Source organism: Panthera uncia, assembly GCF_023721935.1.
Source record: "Panthera uncia isolate 11264 chromosome B2 unlocalized genomic scaffold, Puncia_PCG_1.0 HiC_scaffold_25, whole genome shotgun sequence".
NCBI lineage: Eukaryota > Metazoa > Chordata > Mammalia > Carnivora > Felidae > Panthera > Panthera uncia.
This window is the reverse complement of record NW_026057581.1, coordinates 16,895,135-16,919,348: the sequence shown is the minus strand read 5'-3', so window position 1 is coordinate 16,919,348 and position 24,214 is coordinate 16,895,135. Positions and strand designations below refer to the sequence as shown.

The 24,214-nt window shown below is 39.3% G+C and overlaps 2 protein-coding genes and 1 long non-coding RNA gene across 11 annotated transcripts in view; 1 reads left to right on the top strand and 2 right to left on the bottom strand.

Annotated features, from left to right (window-relative positions):
- The window catches only part of TMEM14C (transmembrane protein 14C), a 7,145-nt gene extending 2,029 nt beyond the window's left edge, over positions 1–5,116 (top strand). Inside the window, exons 4-6 of the mRNA XM_049655062.1 lie at positions 416–517; positions 3,607–3,694; positions 4,616–5,116. Of these exons, the coding sequence (XP_049511019.1) occupies positions 416–517; positions 3,607–3,694; positions 4,616–4,670 (245 nt within the window). The 3' untranslated portion in view covers positions 4,671–5,116. The remainder of the gene's footprint in view (positions 1–415; positions 518–3,606; positions 3,695–4,615) is intronic.
- Positions 1–24,214, bottom strand: part of LOC125939580 (uncharacterized) — a 256,118-nt gene that overhangs the window by 145,076 nt on the left and 86,828 nt on the right. The window lies entirely within an intron of this gene.
- MAK (male germ cell associated kinase) overlaps positions 22,873–24,214 on the bottom strand; it is a 56,268-nt gene continuing 54,926 nt past the window's right edge. For 8 of the 9 annotated variants that reach the window (XM_049655050.1, XM_049655051.1, XM_049655053.1 and 5 more), the window contains one exon: positions 22,873–23,299. In XM_049655050.1, the coding sequence (XP_049511007.1) occupies positions 23,145–23,299 (155 nt within the window). In that variant the 3' untranslated portion in view covers positions 22,873–23,144. The remainder of the gene's footprint in view (positions 23,300–24,214) is intronic. The other variant, XR_007463099.1, reaches the window with a different exon arrangement.

The following is a 24,214-nucleotide window of genomic DNA, read 5'->3' as shown; positions in this document are numbered from 1 at the left end:
CACACACACACACACACACACACACACACACACACACACACACACACCAGAATTCTTACTCTCCAGGCTTTGTTTTGTTTTAATTCACTGCCCCTATTTCCTTCTCCTTTGGGGATTTGCCTGAGGTTCTGCCTGTGGACAGTTCCAACGCTTGACAGGTTCATCAGGCCTGGTTAGGAGCCCTTCTTTGCTCCCCAGATGCAAGTGTCTGGGGAGGAATAATGTGACGTTACCCCGACTTCTCCGTAAAATAGCAAACGCCGCAACACATTTGCCTGCTTGAGAGCTCCTTGGTTATGAGCTGTGTTGAGAGAAATTCTCTTGGCTGTTTTCCCCTGGAGGGAAAGGAAATCTGGTGACTTCTGTTGATGAGTGTCTGACGTTATAATGCAGGACTGTGTTTGCTTCTCTGCAGGTAGCGTCCCTTCACTGGCTGCTGGCCTTCTTTTCGGAAGTTTAGCAGGCCTGGGTGCCTATCAGCTGTCTCAGGATCCGAGGAACATTTGGGTTTTCCTAGGTACGTCCGCTTCCCTGTCTCTCTGGTACAGTTATGTATCCAGAACATTCTACCCAAAGGCTCTGGTTCGGTGGCATGTGGCAGGATCTTCACATGAAGACAGTTTTACTACTTCTGCCCAAGTGCTGGGGAAGTTTTAAAATTGGGAGTGGGGAGAGTGGTGCTGATTTCTGTTTACTTTCTATGTACAGAATATGGAAAGGTTTTCATGCCTCACAATTTAGGTCTAGCCAACAGAATTAGGGTTAAGCTTGTACGAGGCAAGTAGACGTCTCGTAATCATCATGTCTGCCCACTGAAGAGCATGTGCTTGACCGTTACCGGAGGATCACGTGCCTGGGTGAGGTTTGCCTCAATAGTGCGTTTGTTTGCCTTTGCAAATCACGTGTTAGCCCTTTAAAACTAAGCTGAATGTCTGGCATAGGCCTTGCCTTCGAGGAGCCTTTACGTTGACTGATGCTGTTGGGGTGACTGCGGGACTGCTGAAGTGCCCCGTGAGCAGCCCAAACAGCAGCACCGGGGAGGAAGATCACTTCTTATCAGCGTGGCCTGGGGTGCATTTTCACTGAGCCCTCCCCACACATCAGCCATTCTGCTGGGAGCGTGGACATCTCGCCGTCTCCCCAGATACGCAGAGTGGGAACACGTGCAGTGCCGGCCCTTAGAAGAGTGGTGGGGAGAACAAGTGTGTTGACCGAGTGGCTCGTGCAAGTCGGCACGGGTTGGGAAGGGAGGTCGTGGCGGCTGATTTGGGGCATGCCCGTGGAAGGAGGAGGCGCCCCGCTCTCAGCTCTGCCTCCCAGCTCCCTCGCTCAAGCTCCTGAATGACTTTTAGGCTTCCTTTATCCTCGTGTCTGATTCTACTCCTGCTCTCAGCAACCGCCCTCGCTGCCTACGTAAAGGAAAACAGCAGTCATCACACGGAGGCTCCAGCATGCCATCATCACCCAGGCCTTCCACTGTGCTGTTTCTCTCTCAAAGGCCAATCCCTCCACCCACGCTTTGGGTCTCTTCTCCCCACCTTCTTGGGGTGTTATGCTGCCAGAGATGTCGTCTCTTATTTGTGTTCTGCCCTGCGGGTGAATCCCTCCCACTCATGTTCGAAGGTGTCCTCTCTTACCCATTAAAAAAGAAAGGACCTCTCGTGACCCCACTTCCTTCTCCAGTTGCCTGCCCTTCTTCTTCCCCTTCAGCAACTTCCCTAAAACAATCCGTTCTACTCCCTGTTTTTACTTCTTCACCTCTCACATTCTCGACCCCCCTTTTTGTGTCCTTTGTCCATGGAAATAGCTTTCCTTGAGCCTGTCAGTGACCTGGATTTTCAAAATCCAGTGTATATACTTTTAATGTTTATTTATTTATTAGAAAGAGCGTGCGCCTGAGCTGGGGAAGGGCAAGAGAGAGAGAGCGAGAGAGCGAATCCCAAGCAAGCTCCACGCTCAGTGTGGAGTCCGATGCGGGGTTCAGTCCCATGACCCTGGGATCATGACCTGAGCTGGAATCAAGACTCAGATGTTTAACCAGCTGAGCCACCCAGGCAACCCAACTGTACATTTTTTAATCCTCATTCTAGTTGGCCTTTTAGCTTTTTCAGCATAGGAGACCAAGCCATTTTCCACTCTCCTGTTTTCCTTCTTATTTTCTCGTTCTCTTTTGTTGACCCATCTTTCTTCTTGGCCATTAAATATTTAAGTTCTTAAGACCTGGCTCTTTGTATATTTTTTTTGTTTGTTTTTAATTTTTTTAATGTTTATTTTTAAGACAGAGATAGAGCATGAGCGGGGGAGGGGCAGAGGGAGAGGGAGACACAGAATCCGAAGCAGGCTCCAGGCTCTGAGCCGTCAGCACAGAGCCCGATGCGGGGCTCGAACTCCAGGACCTTGAGATCATGACCTGAGCCGAAGTCGGACCCTTAACCGACTGAGCCACCCAGGCGCCCCGTGTCTTCTTTATACCGTCTTGCTTGGCAGTGTTATTGGGGTCTAGGCCTTAAATTACCATTGAAACGGAAAATTGATTCAGAAAGGCATCACTCCTCCAAGCTTTACTCATAAGTAAAGGTTGTGCGCTTGAAATCTTGTCTCCAGGCATCTGCCCAAACGTAACCTCATGTCCTTACAAATGTGTTTGGTGCCGGTGTTTTCCATCCATTTGGATCTTGTCCTCCTCCCACCTTTCTGTCTCCTTCAGTCAGTCCTGTTTGCACTACCTCCAGCCCATACCCTGAAGTGTCTCCTTCTGTGTCTCCATGGCCACCGTTCTCATCCCAGTACCCCTTATCTGACCTGCATTCTTGAGGAAGTTCTTCAGTGGTATCCCGACATGCTCTGGTTTCCCTCCGGATTGTTCTCCATGGAGCAGCTCGAGTTCTGATTTTACAGTCCTCTTGTGTTCATGTATCCCTCTGCTTGGTATGCTTTGATGGCTTCTCATTGCTCTTGGGCCGAAGAACATAGTCCTCAGTATGGCTGTCAGGGCTCTGTGCTCTGGCCCCTCTTCCTCACTGGCCACAGTTGAGCCTTCGGTTCCCTCTCACCACAAGGCCCCACCATTATTATCCCCTCTCTTGGAATGTGCTTTCTTCCCCCTTTTAGCTCTTCACTCCTTTTCAGACCTTGGCTTTTTGGTCTTCGTTTCCTCAGCAAATCCTTTCCTCATTTTCCCGAATAGGCGGGATCCTCTTAGAGGCCTTTTAGGATGGTAGTTTTGCCCTCCAGCACCTAGTGCAGTGAGTGCATGGGAATACATGTAATAGGTCTTCACATGCTGACTAGCAGAGCATACAGTTAAGGTAAATACATCAACAGGGAATAGAAGAAGACCTACCGCAAATGTGGAGAAAACTATGGCGGAAGAATGGTGGGTAGTGAGGCCGGGAAGGCAGGTTTGGCCCAGATGGTGAGGGCCTTATATTCCAGTCTTTGTACTTAGTCCTATAGGGCGCGGGTGGCCACGGAGCACCCCCAGCGCTCCCCCAGCGTGGAGGAGATGGTATGAGAGGGGATCTGGCCCTTGAAAGGTGGGTGGGACATTGGTTCTCCCGTATAGAAGATGTAATGATACTCGATTCTTTCTGTCTTTCCCCTCAGCTACATCTGGAACCTTAGCTGGCATTATGGGGATGAGATTCTACCACTCTGGGAAATTTCTGCCTGCGGGCTTAATCGCGGGTGCCAGGTATTTTCTGTTCCCTTGCCGTTCGTCACCGGGATGGAGTTGAGTTTAGGGCCCCAGATACACTGTACATTCCAGAATTTACTTGTGTTGGTATACCTGATGCTGGACATCAACCGAAATGATTTAATTTACACACAAATAGGAGAGGCTGCAAAAACAGTAGTTGATTTGATGTCAGAATGAAGTAAGTAAGTTCATGGCTTTGCTGTCACGTTTGCAATCTGGTCCATCCTGGCTCCTGCCTCCGTCAGAAGGAGCTTCAGGCAAAGCCCTGACAGCGGCTCTTTCTGCGACTTTCAGCGTGCATTCCAGATTTCTTAGACGTGTGGGTGTCCTTTATCACTGACCATTTTGTTAAAAGGGAGTTTTGATTGAATCCTGCTGGCTAACTTGAGTTACAAAACTCAGACCAGATTGTTTTTAAAAACGTTTTCCTTACGTGTGATAAAGATACTCTGAGGACAGAATTTTTAAATCTGTTCGAAAGAAGATCACTAACCTGACTTCAGTCATAGTTATGCTGTCAGGCATAATGCTTTATAGTCCGTGTACACCAAGGTCAAGAGCAGTAAACTGGGAGACTGGAAATCTACCATTAACTAGCTCAGTGACCCCGGAGAGACCTTGGTCTTTCAGCCTTCAGTTTGCTCATCTCTTTGAATTATTGGCAGTGAGATTAGGAACTCCCAATTCACACGTACCATTTTGAGGCGGGTGCAGGGCAAGACTGCCCCTTGGCATGTTATTTCTTTCGTGTTTCCGAGAATGAAGTCTCCACCTCTGCCTGCTCGGCCTCGGCGTCTCCTCATGTAGTTGCGAAGGGCCTGTAGTCTTAGTTTCTTAAAAAAAAAAAAAAAACAGTCGAGTACCTGTTGTGTTCTTTACCTGATGTGTTTTTGTTTATGTGTTTCTTTTGAACAGTCTGCTGATGGTCGCCAAACTTGGAATTAGCGTGTTGAATAGACCCCATCAGTAGTTGTCATGTCCCAGCTTGGACTCATGAAGATTTTAAAAACTTCTCCAATATCAGTGTATTAAGAGAAACAAGTGCAGCATTTTCACATATTCTGACATTTTACTTAAAAAAAAAAAAATGACATTGAACTTCGCAGAAGAAATCATTCATTTCACTACAGCCTTAAAGAGGTGGTAGTTTGTAACCCAAGAGCTCCTTATTACACTTTGATTCTTGTGTGTTGATGTTCTCTCTTCTTTCTGTGTCTATAGGTAAAACCTCAAAGGGTAAAACGTTAGGTATCAACTTTGGGGACCCCCAAACCCCATGCCCTACTCAGAACAGTGTGAAAAACATCTCTTATGAGCTTTAGGGTTTCTGTTTTTTGGCTCATCTTAGAGCACAGACCTACTTTGAAATTATGTTAAATGAAATATCAATGAAAATAAAATTTACCATTAATATTTTCTATGGTGTCTTCGTTGCCAGAGTTGTCTAGAACATAGACTGGGATGTGAATGGCAGGAAGCTATGGGAACGTGGAAGTGTTCAGTTAATGTTTTATTTAGTAATTATGTATTTTGAATAATTTAAGAACCAAGGAAAGCTATGTATGACTTGATTGTACATTGCATCGAAGCTTGTTTTAAAGGTGATCTTTAGTGAGGATTTCTATGGTTAGGACTGTGTAACAACAGCAACAGAATGAAAAAGAAAAAATGAAATTGTGGTTAATTAGCTAACCTATAAATGTGAAACGAAAAGACCTGTGGGAAACTTGAGTTATCTAATTTGGTCTCTACACACATTAACTGGGTACTGACACATTTTCACTTCACTTTCCTTTTTTCAGCATTGAGAATTAACTCCCATCTGGTCCTTCTTACTTTAGCTTCCCCCTCTTTCGAAAAAAAGGGATATTTGCGGCTTCCCTCCTCCCTAACTGCTGTTGATTGTATTTATAGTGTAATTCAGGCACTTACTGATCAGTATCATGTGTCTCCTTAAACTCTTTGAAAGGAGTCCTGGTTTTCTCATTCTCGTTTTATGTAACATGGTTTTGACATTTCTGCCTGGGCCTGCTCTTCAGTCGTAATGCCTGGAGCTCTGCACAAGTTGGGTGCGACCAAGGTACCGTGTCTGAGACTCTGCATTTCTGTTAATGCAGCTGGGATCAAAATAAGATTTTTGGACAGCCCCATCACAGCAGTGACTCATTACGCTTTTGGTCTACTGAGACTTCAGGCCCTTTTCTTGCAGGCTGCTATTAATAACTACTCACAGATCGGAAGGGGTTATTGCTTGATGTCACATACTTGCAAATACATTGATTAAATTACAATGCCCCATTAATTCCTGGCATAGTCAGTAATTGCCTTTTATCCTGTAGTGCTACCAAATTCATGCTTTAAATTATAAAGACAAATCCATTTACAAATAGTTCATTGGTGTGTGATAGGATTTCATGCCCTGGTGGATCAGATTATTATGAACTGTTCTCAAACATTAGTCTTTTATGGTCTAAGAAGAAAACAGATAAAATCAGGTAGGTAGAACATTGCATTATGTTTTTGATATCTTAAGAATGGATTTTTATGGAAATGTGTTGGGGGAGAAAAGAAACAACTGTTTGTAGTTAGTGTTACAAAGATCAGACCTGGGTGTTCTCTTGAGCAGCAAAGAGCAGTGTGTGTATTGTATATGTTCATAGAGCTAACCTTCATCTTCAGTGCTTTTTTCCCCAAAACCCTGCTATGTGAAAGCCAGGTGGACTTGTTCCCCAGGTGTTTGAATCCTATGAAGTATAAGAGCAGAAGCACAGAAAAAAGATTATTCTAAAAAAAAAAAAAAAAACAAAAAACCACTAACAAAAAAAAACCCCAATACTCATTCTGTATTTATTCATCAGACACATTTTGGGTTCCAAGCTAGCCTTTCTATGATCATTTTGATAAATAGCTTCTTGAAATATGGTTAGATCCATTTAGTAATCCTCATCTATATTTTCTGTCTTCTCCATCCGAGCCCAGCCACATATGCACGTACGCCAGTGACATGTGCATGGGGCCACCCAAAGCTGCCATCCGTCCAGGCTTTCATAGATAGGATTTTGAATCACCGTGTTGGCCTCAGTTCATCTGTTGTGGAGTGTTTCCAAAGGCACCAATTTTGGTCACCTTCAGTTCTAGCATCAAACTCTGAAAACAGGGGTCCCTGGAGGTGGGAATTTATTTAGGTCCACAGTAGATCCTCGTGTAACTGTTTGATCCCAGTGGTCAGCTCCGAAAGGTTTAAGGCTGTCCACAGACTGGGGTTAGAGGGTGGGTGGGATGGTCTTCAATGCCTAGCCGCCCAGGTAGTGCCCTTGCCAAGTTTCTGTTGCCCCTTCCTTGCAGAGTTTCCCCAGTACTTACTGTCCTAAGATTGTGCTGGGTCCTAGAAGGAAAAGAACAAGCGATGACTTGCCTTCTTGGAATCTAGTGGAGAAGACTGAAATCGAAACCACCAGAGGCAATAATAGGAATAAATGCTTAATAGAGGTAGATGGATACTGCAGCCAGAGCACAAAAAAAGGGAATGGTCAGTTCTGTTGAAGGACTCTAGAAGAGTTGATGGTTGAGCCACGCCTTGAAAAATGAGGAATTCATAAACAAGGACTGACAAATGTTGCAGGAAGGGAAAATATGCACAGTGCCTCAGAGGCATGACGCTATCTGGCACAGTTGGGCAACAGCAAGTCGTGTGGTTATGACCAGGACAGCAGGACAGGAGACTGAAAGGCAGAGGTCATATCTAGATGACCTTGGTATCCTAGACCAAATAATTTGGACGGAAACCATTTTTGTCTTCATTTTTTTTTTTTTTCTTTTAGTTTTGCTTCTTATTTGTGGAAGCTCTCTATTTTTGATGGGTACTAATCCTTTGTTGTGTATTGTGTTTCCCCCCCAGGCTATTACTTATTGTTTAGCTTTGTTTATAGTGTCTGTACATTTTTGCATATTCAGATCTGTTAATTTGCTTTATAAAGCCCTTTCTCCAAAATTATACAAATTAGGTATTAGGTAGTTAACAAAGTTACTTAAAATTGAAGCAAAATATGCTTGTGATAAAAAAATGGATGTAGGGCACCTGGGTGGCTCAGTCGGTTAAGTGGCTGACTTCGGCTTAGGTCATGATCTTGCAGTTCGTGAGTTCGAGCCCAGCTCAGAGCCTGGAGCCTGCTTTGGATTCTGTGTGTGGCTCTCTCTCTGCCCCTCCCCAGCTCGCACTCTGTCTCTGTCTCTCTCAAAAATAAATAAACATTGAAAAAAATGCATTCAGGACAGAAAGGTAAACTGTAAAATTGTCTTTTTCTCATCTCAGACCCTTAATCTCTCAGTGTAAGGGGTAACCATTGTTATGCCTTATTTATTGGCCCAGGAATTCCCTGGATAGATTATTATTTCCTGTGTTATATTATCATATAAATGTATCCTTTTTTGCTTATGGTTGACGTAAATCAGCGCACAGCAGAAATACTACACTCTTTGCTGCACTGGACTATGTTTAACAAAGCTTTTCTTATCTGGACATAGAGACCTACCTAGTTTACCTTTCCCCTACTGATAGAAAAGTACTTTGTTTAAAAAAGTCTTTTGCTGTTCATGCTGAGCCAAGGTACATTACCATCTAAATCACAGTGCACCGTGCAAATGAATGTATATAGGTGACATCTCTAAAAGCTGAGTCCAAGCAGATGAGCATTTAAAATTTTAATTGTCCTCAGAAGAGTTGGAACAACAATGGTTGTAAGATTTTGTTTCCCCATATTTGCTAATATCATGTCTTGTGAGAATTTTAAGCTTTGGCAGGTTAAATTAGGAATCTGCAAATGGCCAGATAGTAAGTATTTTAGGCTTTGTGGGCCATACTGTCTCTGCCCTAGCTACCCAGTTCTGCCATTGTAGAGTAAGACCCGCCAGAAACCATATGTAAACGAACATGGCTGTTTACTCTATAGACCCTGAAATTTGGATTTCATATGATTTTCATATATCATGAAATAGTAATCTTATTTTTTTCAGCCATGCTATTTTGATTGAAAACAAAAATATTGTTAGCATGCTGGCTGCATAAAAATGGGCACAATGGACCAAATTTGACTCACTAGCCATAGTTTGCCAACCCCTTGATCCAAGCCAAAAATATCTAATTGTTTAAATTATTAATAAGTTATGAAACATTTTTTCATGTTTATTGACCAGTGATAATGTATTTTTTCTGTGAGCTGCTCTTTCTGTTTTTTGTTCCTGTTTTTGTTTATTTTTCTCTTGGCGTGTGACTCTATATAGTAAAAAAGCTTGTTCTTGTTTTCGGAGCACCCGGGTGGCTCAGTCGGTTAAGCGTCCGACTTTGGCTCAGGTCATGATCTCATGGTTCGTTGGTTCAACCCCGCATCAGGCTCTGTGTTGACAGCTTAGAGCCAGGAATCTGCTTCAGATTCTGTGTGTGTGTGTGTGTGTGTGTCTCTCTCTCTCTCTCTCTCTGCCCCTCCCCTGCTGAAGCTCTCTTTCTCTCAAAAATGAATAAATGTTTAAACATTTTTGAAAAAAAAAGCTTGTTCTTATTTTCATTTGTTACTTCCATAGTTTTATTTCTTAGGTTTCTATTTTTGTTGCCCTTAGAATTTACTTTTGTGTGATGTTTCAAATTAGGGATCTTTCTGAATTCTGTTCTCCAAAAAAACACATTACCCTCAATATTGTTTATTCAGGTGATATATCCTTCTCTCGTTGCTTTGAAATGCCACCTTTACCTTGTACTGAATTTCCATATTTGAGACTGATTCTGTTTCTAGTATGTTTCATAGATTTACTTATCTCTGTCTCAGTGCCAAATTATATTCATCACTATAGATTTATATATATTTTGATACTTGGTAGTGCACGTCTGTCTTTGTTCCTCTTCAGATTTTCTTTGACATATTAATATATAATTTTTCCAGGTAAATCTGGAATTAGCTTTTTTTAAAAAAGATTTTAGTTTTGAATAATCTCTACACCCAACATGGGATTCGAACTCACGACCTCATAGTCAAGAGTCGCATGCTCTTCTGACTGAGCCAGCCAGGTGCCCCTAGAATTACCTCTTTTTTTTTAAAATTTACTTGGGATTTTTGGTATGATTGCACTAAATTATTGGTAAATTTTGGAGGAATTGAAAGCTTTAAAATATTTATTCTTCAACCCAAGAACATTGCTTGTCCCTTCATTTAATTTTTTTCCTTTAAGTTTAATTAGTATATAATATTCTATTAATTTCAGGTGTATATCATAGTGATGTGATATTTTTATACATTATGAAATGATCCCTGTAAGTAGTTATCATCTATCACCATACAAAGTTATTACATATTATTGACTATATTCCCTAGCTGTACATTACATCCCATGGCTTATTTTGTAATTGGAAGTTTGTACCACTGAATCTCCTTCACTTATTTCACCTCCCCCTGCCCCCACACCAGGACCCCACCCCTCCAGTAACTTCCAGTTTGTTTCCTGTATCTCAGTCTGTTTTTATTTTTTTTTTTAAGATTTTTTTTTTTTAAGTTTTTTATTTTGAGAAAGAGAGAATGAGTGGGAGGAGGGGCAGAGAGAGCGAGCGGGACAGAGGATTTGAAGTGGGCTCTGTACTGACAGCAAAGAGCCTGATGGGGGGCTCAAACTCATGAACCATGAGATCATGACCTGAACTGAAGTTGGATGCTTAACCGACTGAGCCACTCAGGTGCCCCAGTCTGGTTTGTTTGTTTGTTTGTTTTCCAATTAATTAATGTTTTTGAGAGAGAGTGCATGTGAGTGGGGAAGGGCAGAGGGAGAGTCAGAGAATCCCAAGCAGGCTACACACCCAGTGCAGAGCCCAAAGTGGGGCTCCATCTCACAAACTGTGAGATGATGACCTGAGCTGAAATCAAGAGTCAGGCGCTTAACCAACTGAGCCACGCAGGTGTCCCTGGTCTGTCTCTGTTTTGTTTGTTCTTTGTGGTTTTTAGGTTTCGCATACAAGTGAAATAGTGTGGTATTTGTCTTTCTCTGACTTTTTTTACTTAGCATAATATTCTCGTGGTCCATCCATGTTGCCACAAATGTCAAGCATCTCATTGTTTTTTATGGCTTAGTAATAGTCTATTGTGTATACACACACACACACACACATCCCACATCTTCTTTATTAATTTCTCAATAGACACTTAAGTTGCTCCCATTAGCTATTGTAAATAATGCTGTCATGAAAATATGGGTGCATGTATCTCTTTAGATTGGTGTTTTTGTGTCCGTACCCAGAAGTAGAATTGCAGGATCGTATTGTAGTTCTATTTTTAATTTTTTGAGGAACCTCCGTATTCTTTTTCACAGTGGCTGCAACCAATTTACATTCCCACCAGCAGTGCTCAAGAGTTTCCTTTTTCCCACATCTTCGCCAACACTTGTTATTTTTTTGTTTTTTGTTTTTTTGTTTTTTGTTTTGTTTTTTTTTTTAATTTTTTTTTCAACGTTTTTTATCCATTTTTGGGACAGAGAGAGACAGAGCATGAATGGGGGAGGGGCAGAGAGAGAGGGAGACACAGAATCGGAAACAGGCTCCAGGCTCCGAGCCATCAGTCCAGAGCCCGACGCGGGGCCCGAACCCACGGACCGCGAGATCGCGACCTGGCTGAAGTCGGACGCTCAACCGACTGCGCCACCCAGGCGCCCCTATTTTTTTGTTTTTGATACTAGCCATGTGTGTGTGAGATGGTGTGGGATATTTCATTGTGATTTTGATTTGCATTTCCTTGATTAGTGATGTGGAACATCTTTTCATGTGTCTGGCAGACATATATGTGTAACTTTGGAAAAATGTCAATGCAAGTTGTGCTCTTTTTTAATTGGGTTATTGTTTTGATATTAAGCTATGTAAGTTTTTTATATACTTTAGATATTAACACCTTAATCAGATACATGGTTTGCAGATATCTTCCTCCATCATTAGGTTGCCATTTCATTTTGTTGGTTTCCTTTGCTGTGCAAAAGCTTTTAAGTTTGATGTAATCCCATGTATTTGTTAGCTTTTGTTGCCCTTGCATAGGAAACTGGTCCAAAAATATTGCTTAACACTGATGTCAAAGAGCTTACTGCCTAGGTTTTCTTCTAGGAGTTTTGTGGTTTCAAATATTATGTTTGTCTTTAATCTATCTTGAATTTATTTTTGTATATGGTACAAGATAGTAGTCTAGTTTTATCTTTTGCATGTGGCCATCCAGTTTCCCCAGCACAATTTTTTGAAGAATATGTCCTTTACTCATTGCTTGTTCTTGCCTCCTTTGTCATAGATTGACCATATATGTGTGGGCTTATTTCTGGCTTTCTGTTCCGTTCCATTGATTTATGTGTTTGTTTTGTGCCAATACCATACTGTTTAGGTTACTATAGCTTTGTAGAATAGTTTGAAATCAGGGAACATGATGCCTTCAGATTTGTTCTTCTCTCTCAAGATTGCTTTGGCTGTTGAGGGTCTTTTGTCGTTTCATATAAATATTAGGATTCTTTGTTCTAGTTCTGTGAAAATGCATTTAACATTTTGTTGGGGATTGCATTGAATCTGTAAGATTGCTTTGGGTAGTAAGGACATTTTAACAATGTAATTCTTCCAACCCATGAGCCCAGTATATTTTTTCATTTATATGTGTCATTTTCAGTTTCTTTCATCAATATCATACAGTTTTCAGAGTACAGGTCTTTCATCTCTTGGGTTTTATTCCTAGGTGCTTTGTTCTTTTTGATGCAGTGGTAAAGAGGGTTGTGTTTTGTTGTTGTTTTTAATTTTTTTTTAACATTTATTTTGAGAGAGAGAGAGAGAGAGAAAGCACAAGTGGGGAAGGGCAGAGAGAGAGCGAGACACAGAATCTGAAGCAGGCTCCAGGCTCTGAGCTGTCAGCACAGACCCTGATGTGGGGCTCGAGCCCACGAACCGTGAGAGCATGACCTGAGCCAAAGTTGGACACTTAACCACAGGTGCCCCAGGGGTGTTGTTTTTTAAAGCTTCTTTCTGATAACTCATTATTAGCATATAAAAGTACAGTTGATTTTTGTGTGTTAATTTTGGATTCTGCAACTTTACTGAATTCATTTATTTGAATAGTTTTTTCATGGAGTCTTTAGGGTTTTCCATATATGTTATCATGTCATCTGCAAATAGTGATAATTTTGCTTCTATTTTTCCAACTTGGATGCCTGACTAGTACTTCAGTAGTATGTTGAATAAAAGTGGCAAGAGTGGGCATTCTTGTCTTGTTCCTTATCTTAGAGGAAGCTTTCAGCTTTTTGCCGTTGAAATGGTGTTAGCTGTGGGTTGTCATATATGGACCTTATATGTTGAGATACATTCCTTTTGTACCCACTTTATTGAGAATTTTTATCATGAATGGATGTTGAATTTTGTCAGATGGTTTTTCCGATACCTATTGAGATGATCATATGATTTTTATCCTTTGTTTTATTAATGTGGTGTATCATGTTGATTTGAAGATGTTGAACCATCCTTGCATTCCTGGCAAAACTCCCACTTGATCATGGTGTGTGATCCTTTGTATTACTGAATTTGGTTTGCTGATATTTTTTGAGGACTTTTTTCATCTTTGTTCATCTGGGCTATTAGCCTACAAATTTCTTTTTTTGTAATGTTTTTGTCTCATTTAGGTAGTAAGAGTAATGCTAGCTTCATAAAATGAGTTTGGAAGTGTTCCTTCCTCTTTAGTGTTTTGGGATAATTTGATAAGGATAGTTACTAACTCCTCTTTAAATGTTTGGCAGGATTCATCTGTGAAGCTGTCTGGTCCTGGATTTTTGTTTTGGGTGGTTTTTTTAATTGTTTTGATTTCATTATTTATAATTGATCTATTCATATTTTCTCTTTATTCATTATCAGTCTTGGAAGGTTATGTGTTTCTGGTAATTCATTTTTTCCTAGGCTTTCCAGTGTGTTGGTGTATAATTGTAGCAGTCTCTTACCATCTTTTGTATTTCTTTAGTGTCAGTTGTAATTTCTCTTCCATTTCTGGTTTTATTTAGTTGGTCCCTCTCTCATATTTTCTTGATGAATCTGGCTACAGGTTTATCGATTTTATCTTTTCAGAGAACCAGCTTTTGGTTTCATTGAGCCTTTCTTTTTTGTCTCTATTTCATTTATTTCCATTCTGATCTTTATCATTTCCCTCCTTTTACTAACTCTGGGCTTTATTATTGCTGATTTTGTTGTTCTTTCTCTAGTTCCTTTAGATGTAAAGTTAGTTATTTGAAATGTTTATTGCTCATTGCTATAAACTTTTCTTCTAGAACTGCTTTTACTGTGTCCCATAGATTTTGGAAAGTCTTGTTTCTATTTTCATTTGTCTCAAGATATTTTTTGATTTTCTCTTTGGGTTTTTTGTTGACCTATTAGTTGTTTAGTAGCATATTATTTAGTCTCCATGTGTTGTGTGGGTTGTTTTTTTTTTTTTTTCAGTTTTACTTTTGTAATTGATTTCTAGTTTCATACTGTTGTACTTGGAAAAAATGCTTGATATGATTTCAGTCTTCTTAAATTTATTGAGACTTATTTTGTGGCCTAATGTGATCCTGGAACATGTTCACTGTGCACTTGAAAAGGTGTATTCTGCATTTGGGGGATGAAATGTTCTGTATGTATCTAACAAGTCTATCTGGTTTGCTGTGTTGTTTAAGGCCAGTGTTTCCTTACTGATATTTTTGTCTCAATAATCTGTCCATTAATGTAAGTGGGGTATTAAAGTTTCCTGTTATTACTGTATTATTGTCAATTTTCCTCTTTATGTCTGTTAATATTTGTTTTATAAATTTAGGTACTCCTGTGTTGGGTATGCAAATATTTGCAAGTGTTTTATCTTCTTCTTGGATTGACCCTTTTATCATTTTGTAATTTCTTTCTTTGTCTTTTGTTTCAGTCTTTCCTTTAGAAGTCAGGGGTTTTTGTTGTTGTTGTTGTTTTTAATGCTTATTTATTTTGAGAGAGAGAGTGCATGTGCACACACAAGCAAGGAAGGGGCAGAGAGAGAGAGGGAGAGAGAGAATCCCAACCAGGCTCCAGGCCATTAGTGCAGAGCCCGACACAGGGCTCAATCGATCTCACAAACCATGAGATCATGACCTGAGCTGAAATCAAGAGTTGAACACTTAACCGACTGAGCCACCCAGGCACCCCTAGAAGTCAGTTTTGTCTGATGAGTATTGCTACTCTAGCGTTTTGTTTCCATTTGCTTGGAAAATGTTTTCCATCTCTCCACTTTCAGTCTGTGTGTGTCTTTAGATCTGAAATGAGTGTCTTGTAGGCAGCATATAGGTGGGTCTTGTTTTTTATCCATTCAGCCACCCTATGTCTTTTGATTGCAGCATTTAGGCCATTTATATTTAAAGAAATTATTGATAGATGTGGGCTTACTGCCGTTTTGTTGTTTTCTGGTTGTTAATTTAGTTTTTTTAATGTCTTCATATATTCCTTTAGTTCCTTGTATTTCTATTAAGATTGCTGTTGGATACTGTAGCGTTTTGATGAATAGTAACTTTTTTTTTTTTTTCAACATTTTTTATTTATTTTTGGGACAGAGAGAGACAGAGCATGAACGGGGGAGGGGCAGAGAGAGAGGGAGACACAGAATCGGAAACAGGCTCCAGGCTCCGAGCCATCAGCCCAGAGCCTGACGCGGGGCTCGAACTCACGGACCGCGAGATCGTGACCTGGCTGAAGTCGGACGCTTAACCGACTGCGCCACCCAGGCGCCCAATAGTAACTTTTTTAAATTAGGTAGCAATCTGAGCAAAATGAATTGACACTACTATAAATGTCTCTGCTGATCCACTCAAGCATTACCTGCGTTAGGTTTTTATTAGCTACCACTTATCTAGTCCTATGGCTTTATGTTAAAGTTAGAAATACTATGGGACGCCTGGGTGGCTCAGTCGGTTAAGTGTCCCAACTTCGGCTCAGGTCATGATCTCACAGTTTGTGAGTTCGAGCCCCACATCGAGGTCTGTGCTGACAGCTCAGAGCCTGGAGCCTGCTTCAGATTCTGGGTCTCCTTCTGTCTCTCTGCCCCTCCCCTGCTTGTAGTCTCTCTCTCTCTGTCTCTCTCTCTCTCAGAAAAAATAAACATTAAATTTTTGTTTTAAGTTAGAAATAACATACTTGGGGGTACTGACAAGATCAACATTGCTCTGGAGACATTAGATAAAGCAGTAAAACTATGAGAAATAAATGAGGTCTAAATTAATAGTGGAAAAAGAAATTAAACATTTTAAATGGTTAATATATGTCTATCTAGAAAATCCAAGAGAAACAATTCGAAACATAACAATGAGAAAGTTCTATAAAGCAGCAAGAAAGAAGATAAACACTAAAATCCAGCAACTTTCTGTTAACAGTCATACTCTGCTCTCTCCCATACAATTGCTAATACTGAAGTCTAAGCCTCACCATCTTTTAATCTTCTAATAGAACTCTTTGTTTTCATGATTCGTCCCAACAATTCTTTCTCTTCTGCCGGGAGACAGAAGTATATTTCAAGTATATTTAGATTCCTAGACTTAAAACCATTCGGTTCTCTCTTAACATTTAGATTTCTTCTTTAGTCTCACGAACGTCCTTTTTTTTCCCTTACACCCATAATAATTTGCCAATATACAGTTTTATGCATGCTTATTTAATGTGATCAGGACAAGTGACCCTTTTGTCACCATCGTATATGCTACACTTTAGTACGTAATGGGCACTTAGTAAATATTTGCTGAAAATATAGACTGATCCAATCTTCTTTTTAAAAATGGGCTTGATTTTTTAGGACCATTTTGAGAAGATAGTAGAGTTCCCATATACCCCACCCCCCATCCAGTTTTCCTTGTTATGTTAGCATGATACATTTGTTACAACTAATGAGTCGATGTTGGTACATTAATTAAAGTACATATTTTGTTCAGATTTTCTAAGTTTTTAAGCTAATATTGCTTGTCTGTTACAGAATCTCACCTAGGACCGCATGTTACATTTAGTTATCATGTCTTCTTATGTTCCTATGGCCTATGATTGTTTCAGATTTGTCTTGTTTTTGATGACTGTGATAGTTTTGATCAAATGTTTTATAGAATGCTCTTTTGTTGAATTTGTCTAGTGTTTTCCTTACGGTTAGACTGGAGTTCTAAAATTTTAGGAGGAAGGCCATAGAGGTCAAGTGTCATTTTCTTTTTTTTAATTTTTTTTTTTCATTTTTTTTTTTTTTTTTTTTTTATTTTTTTTTTTTTTCAACGTTTTTTATTTATTTTTGGGACAGAGAGAGACAGAGCATGAACGGGGGAGGGGCAGAGAGAGAGGGAGACACAGAATCGGAAACAGGCTCCAGGCTCCGAGCCATCAGCCCAGAGCCTGACGCGGGGCTCGAACTCACGGACCGCGAGATCGTGACCTGGCTGAAGTCGGACGCTTAACCGACTGCGCCACCCAGGCGCCCCTCAAGTGCCATTTTCATCACATCCTATTAAGGTCACATATATGGATATAGTATTATTGTTGATTTTGACTTTGATCATCTGGCTTGAGGTAGTATTCAGTCAGGCTTCTCCACTGTGAAGTTACTCCTTTTTTCCCCCTTCCCCTACTGTACTCTTTGAAAGGAAGTCACTATACATACTCTGTACTTAAGGATTGGGAATTGTACTCTACCTCCTTGAGGGCAGAGTATCTACATAAATGACTTTGAATTCTGCTGTTTGGGAGATTTGTCTCTTCTCCCCTACTTACTTACTCACTTATTTATATCAGTATGGACTCGAGGATATGTATTTCCCACTTTGGGTTATAATACAGTATTTCTTTATTAATTTTCTTTCTCAAATTGTTGCAGTTTTGGCCGTCGGGAGCTCTTTCGTTTGGCTCCTGTGTCCCTTTGACATAGCCCGTCAACATAGGCTTCTTTTGCTTGCTTGCTTTTGCTTTTGTTTTTTTAGAACTTTGTTCCTTTCTAGCACTGTAAGATCCTCCAGTATCATCTTGTGTATTTCATGCTCAGCACTAGAATCAGCCATTTCTCCAGACTGGACCATGGTATCAGAAATCAAGATCTGGATGCTAGATATGCTTGTTGCTACTGGGGTGAAATCTTTTATTTGATTATAATTATATCTTTAATCTTTTTTAATTTTTCATTTGTTTTTTCTACTTTCTTAAGCTAAATGCTCAAATTCAGCATATTTTCAGTGTTCCTAGTTTTATTTTGTTTTGTTTTTTTTCATAAATGGATCCATTGTATACTTTTTTTCTCTGAGATCTGTTTTGGCTGAATTTTGCAAGTTTTAGAGGCATGTTGTTCATTTCTAAAGAGTTTTTTTTTACTTTTCCTTTTTGAATCATTGTTTAGAATGATATTTTTAATATATTTTTAAGTGGATAAAATTTGGAGACATATACCCTTTTATTATTATAGTCTAGTTTTATTAAAATGTGGGGAAAATGTGGCTTATGTATTTCTTTATTTGGGAGATTATAATTTTCTTTGTGACCTAATATAAGGTCAACTTTTTGTGAATGCTATATATATTCGAGAAGTGCATGAATTTTTTCCTTATTGGTTGAAGTATCTCTATATGGTATGTATGTCAGATAAACTTTGTTTACTGTATTATCCAAATACTTATTTACTTATTTTAGGCTTCTAGATCTGTTGAGAAATAAGCCTCTTACTCTGATTCGGTTGTTTTTGTTTTTGTTTTGAGAGTGCACACATGCATGTGTGAGTGGGGGAGGGGCAGAGGGAGAGCGAGAGCTAGAAGTTTAAGCAGCCTCCATGCCCAGCACAAGCCCAGTGCAGAACTGATCTCACAATCGTGAGATCATGACCTGAGTTCAAGTCAAGAGTCAGACGCTAGACTGACTGAGCCACCCAGGCATGCTACTCTGATTGTTTTTATATCCATTTCTTCTTGTATTTATGATAAATCTTGCTTCATATATTTATCTTGTTTTAAGTTTTATTTGGAAAAATTTCAAATCTACAGAAAAGTTTCATTAATATTCATAATTACTCATATAACCTCTACCTAATTTTAATTCACTTGTTAACATTAGGTACATTCTCTCTCACTCTATCTGTATCTATACATGTGCCTATATTTTATATATATAAACCATTCAGTTGTCTCAGCATTGAGTTTCTTTCTTTAGTCTCTATAGTGTCTTTTTATATATGTAGTATAAAACATAAGCATAGATACAGTAATCTTCAACCAGATATTAGCAAATTGAATCCAACCGTGTATAAAAGGAATTACATATTATGACCAAGTGGAATTTATTCCAGATATACAGAGCTGATTCAGCATTCGAAAAGCAATTAATGTAATCCATCGCATCAACAAGCTACAGAGCAAAAATCATATATATAACCAATGATGATAGCAATAGATGCAGGAAAAGCATTTGACAAAGTCTAAAACTCACTCCTGATAAAACTCAGCAAACTAGGAGTAGAAAACTTCCTCAGTTTGATAAAGAACATCTGTTTGATAAAGTAACATCGTACTTAATGGGAAGAAACTAGATGTTTTCCCACTAAGATCAGGAACAAGACAGGGATGTTCACTCTTGCCTCACCTATTCAATATTTTACTGGAAGTCCTTGTAGTACAATAAGACCAGAAAAGAAAATAAAAGATAAACTGGGAAGAAAGAAAGAAAACTTTGTTTGCAGATCACATGATTGTCTATGTAGAAAATCTCAAAGAATTAACAAAGAAACTCTTGGACTTAATAAATGGTAATAAAAGGTATTAGGTACAAAGTTAATACACAGAGTCATTTGCCTTCTTATATATGAGCAATGAACAATTTAAATTTGAAATACCATTTATATTAACGCTAAAGAAGAAATGCTTAGGAATAAATCTAACAAATATTTATAAGATCTATATTAGGAAAACTACAAAACACTGATGAAAGATGTCAAGATGACAGTAAATAGAGATGGTCCATGCACTACAAGAAGAGAATATTGTCAAGGTGTCAGTTCTTTCCAACTTGGTCTAGATCCAGTCCAATACAACCAAAATCCCAGTAAATTATTCTATGGGATGTTGGCACCTGACTCTGGTTTATATGGAGAGGTAAGAGACCCAAAGTAGCCAACATAAAATTGAAGGAGAAGAACAAAGTTGGAGGACTGATGTTAACCTGACTTAAAACTTCTGTAAAGCTATAGTAATCAAGACACTGTGGTATAGGTGGAAGAATAGATACAGATCAGTCGGACAGAACAGAAAGCCCAGAAATAAAGTCAACTGATCTTTGATGAACTAGCAAAGGCAGTTCAGTGGCGAAAGGATAGTTTCTTCCAAGAAATGGTGCTGGAACAACTGGAGATAAACATGCAAAAAATGGAAAGAAAATTTAGACATAGACCTAACAAACGTGAAACAGGTCACAGATATAAATGTAAAATATAAAACTATAAAACTCCCAAAGCTAACAAGAGAAAATCATAGGTGACCTAGGGTTTGGTGATGATTTATTACATACAACACCAGAATTATAATCCATGAAAGAAAAAAATGACAAGTTGCATTTCATTAAAATTAAAAATTTCTGCAGTACACAAGACACTGTTAAGAGAATGAAAAGATAAGCCAATGACTGGGAGGAAATATTTGCAAAAGACATAATCTGATAAAAGTCTGTTATCCAAAATATACAAAGAACTCTTAAAACTCAACAGTAAGAAGGGGCACCTGTGTGGCTCAGTTGGTTAGGCACCCGGCTCTTGGTGTCAGCTCAGGTCACGATCTCGCGGTTTCGTGAGTTCAAGCCCCACATCAGGCTCTGTGCTGGCAGTGAGGAGCCTGCTTGGGATTCTCTCTCTCTCTGTCTCTCTCGGCCCCTCCCCCACTCACGCTGTCTCTCTCTCTCTCTCTCTCTCTCAATAACAAAGAAAATAAATAATCCAGTGTTTAAATGTGTAGAAGATCTGAATAATACTTCGTAAAAGGAGATATACAGCTGGAAAATAAGCATATGAAAAGATAGCCCACATCCTATGTTGTCAGGCAACTGCAAATTAAAATGACATACTGCTGCACACGTATAAGAATGGCCAAAATCTAGAACAGACAACCTGCCAACACCAAGTGGTGGTGAGTATGTGGAGCAGTAGGCACTCTCATTCGCTGCTGCTGGGAATGCAAAATGGTGCAGCCACCTTGGAAGTAGCCTGCTGCTTTTTTACAAAACCAAATATATTCCTACCAGATAATCCAGTAATTATGCCTCTTGAATTTATGCAGATGAGGTGAGAACTGATGCCCACACAAAAGTATGCAGTGAATGTTTCTGGCAGCTTTATTCATAATTGCCCATCCTTGAAAACAAGATGATCTTCAGTGGGTGAATGGATAAACTGTGATGCATCTATACAATGAAATATTAGCTAGCAGTAAACAGACATGAGATAAGCTAAGAACAGACAAGGAGGAAACTTAAATTTTGAAAGGAGGCAGTCGGAAAAGGCCACATACTGTATAATCCCAACTACATGACACTTCTGGAAAAGGAGCACAGTGGAGACCATAAAAAGATTTGTGTTTGCCAGAGGTTTGGCGGGGCGAAGAGGCAGTGGAGAAGAATGACTAGGTGGAACATGGGGTTTTTTATGGCAGTGAAACTAATCTCTATGATGCTGTCACGGTCGATATATGCCATTATGTATTTTGTCAAAACCCAGAGAACAGACAACACAAAGTGTGAAACCCTAGTATAAACGAAGGACTTAATGTACTCATACTGGCTCATCAGTTACAGCAAATGTCCCCCACTAATGCAAAGTGTTAATAGGGAAAATTGGGGAGGGGCCCTTAAGGAGGGGTATATGGAAACTCTGTACTACCCAGTGAATTTTTCCATAAACCTAAAACTGCTAGAAAAACAAAAGTCTATAATTAAAAGAACAAATAGGCCTCAGAGTAGAAGTATAAAGTTTAAAAGTGTAGAGAAAACACACCAGTTAACTATATTAATTTTAATATCTATCAAGAAGTGTAAAATCTTCCAGCAACACAAAATAATCTTTTAGCTTTGAGACACTAATTAAAACTGTATAAATAGATATAGCCATGACCATCATCATAAATTACTCTTCAGATTTTAACAGTTTTCAACAAGGTGAGCTGAATCTTCTATACAAAAATACCGTATTACTATTATTTTATGATGTCTTTGGATAATGTCCACAAGATGATGCCAATTACATTAGCATTTGTTACAAAGACAAAAAACACATAAAAATTACAGTTGATAACAGTATTATTCTTTAAAAAGAATATACAGTATTAATGTTGAGTCCATAAAATGGCAAATTTAAATATAGTCCCAAGTTCAAGATGTCTCTTTTAAGTACCAGTTTAGAAACAGAACTAAGAAAAAAAAAATTGTACTAAGTGAATCACTGCTATAGCAACTGAATTGCATTTGCTCTTGAGAGTAAATATCAGGGTCGGAGCCAGGTCAGCGATCTGCAGCGCAGCAAGAGTTTGCTTTGGGCGAAAGCTGGCGCACCTCATCTTTGTGTGTGGTAGGAACATGGAAACAAGGTATTTTGAAAGTGTGATGAGCAAACATCACAGTTTCAAGAACTCTCTTAATGACGTAAAGATGGGAACCTTGGTTGATCTGGGAGTCATTAAGCCATTGAGGTTGATAGTCTCCACGAAGTCACAGGAGTTGTGTTGGTCAAAGTCAAACAATAGACTCTTTCTCCACTAACATCGGGTGTCATAATTTTGAAATCTTTATGTTAAAGATAAATTTATTCCGAAGAAAGATGCCCTGCTCAAGAATTACCACTGCTTCCATAATTTCAGAGTAGAAAACCAGATGATAAATCAGCATTCTCTGCCATTGCCAAACTGGTAAGATAGAGCCTTAGCCAAATACGAGCTCTGATTGACAGACCACCGAGGTTGCCATTAAAAAAAAAAAAAAAAAACCAACCCCAAACCAAGCAAAACAAAAACACCTCTGAGGCCAATCAAAATATTAATTAATTTAGGCAAATAACAGATGAAACCGAAAACATTCTAAACACTTACTTTCTGGAGGCTTTTTTAAAAAAGTGTCTTATACTTAGTAACTATTAATTTGTAGATCAAACACTTGATACTTTGGCAAATAGTTTATTCAATACTTTGTAAAGTCCTACCCGTACGCGTGTCAGCGCTGTGGGCAATTGATGCTAAGAAATTGGATTTCATTTCTAGGAAAGAAAGAAAATAGTAGGAGATGATTTTTGCTCTGCAGAGTACCCACTACTTCATATTGCTTCCAGAACTCAGTAGAAATAGACATCTGTACACATTTCCCAGGGTCTGGGGACTTGCGTGGACTATGGAGTATTCTATGGAGAATGCTGTGGGGCTTTGCACCATTCTCCTACCGGTGGCCGCCATATTTGGCCACCCAGTCTGTCCTTCCGTGCACTGAGGGAACCGGCTGCACACGGTTCACAATGTTAAGATTCTTGGCCGTAGGATTGTAAGTAGGTCCTGAAAACTGCCCCCGACCGGGTTTTGTGTTCCAGGTGTATTCTGGAAGAAATCAGAATTGGAAGTTAGAACTTTATTCATTGGATTGTCAAATTGAAAATAAGGCAGTTTAAATCTTTTCATTTCATGGGGGAGTTTTGAATATATCTTTAAAAGATTAGTTCTGTGGTCTCTAAGGGTTTTTTTGTTTTTTTGTTTTGTTTTGTTTTGTTTTTTTAATAGTAAAACGAAAAATTCTAGTGTGGTGTGATGTTGATAGAGAATTCTCAGTAGCTCAAGGGCCAGTGTTTCTGGTTTACAGTTCTGACTACTGCTGCTGCTTTTGTGGTTTCACTCAAATGCCTATCACACTTAGGTTGGCAACATGAATTAGGATGACCAAGAAAATTCTTGGTTCAGGTTGAACAGGCAATAACCCACAGTGTTATTAGTGACTTTGTAAAATCACACAGTGGTTGCATCTGAATAATACTCGAGCGTAATACCCACTATGGAAACTTTATTTGTAATTGTGAATCCTATAAAGCTTGGGCTTCATGGAGCTCCACAGATGGGATCCCATAGTAGATTTCTTTTAACCATGAAAATGTGGTTTTTAGAAGCAAGAAACTTCCTTTTTTTAATTGGGAAAATGAAGGGCGATAACAGAATTCCTTTAAAAGGTGAGCCAGTCCTAAGATCCCAAACCGTTCATCGTAGGGTCTGCTTTATTCATAAATTTGGCTAATTAAATATTTGTGAAATTTTGATTTGTTAAATATTTGTTATCTGAACAGTTTACAAGCTAAAATTGCTTAAACATCTCAAATGACAGAGCAGTAAATCATTTTGCAGAGAACTTTAATCTCTTCTCCAGTCCTTCCTTCGCCTGCCCTCACTTCATATTTACGGCTGAGCATCATAGATGTTCTATCTGAAGAGGGATGTTTGATCCTTCAATTTGGGATTTAAGTATCG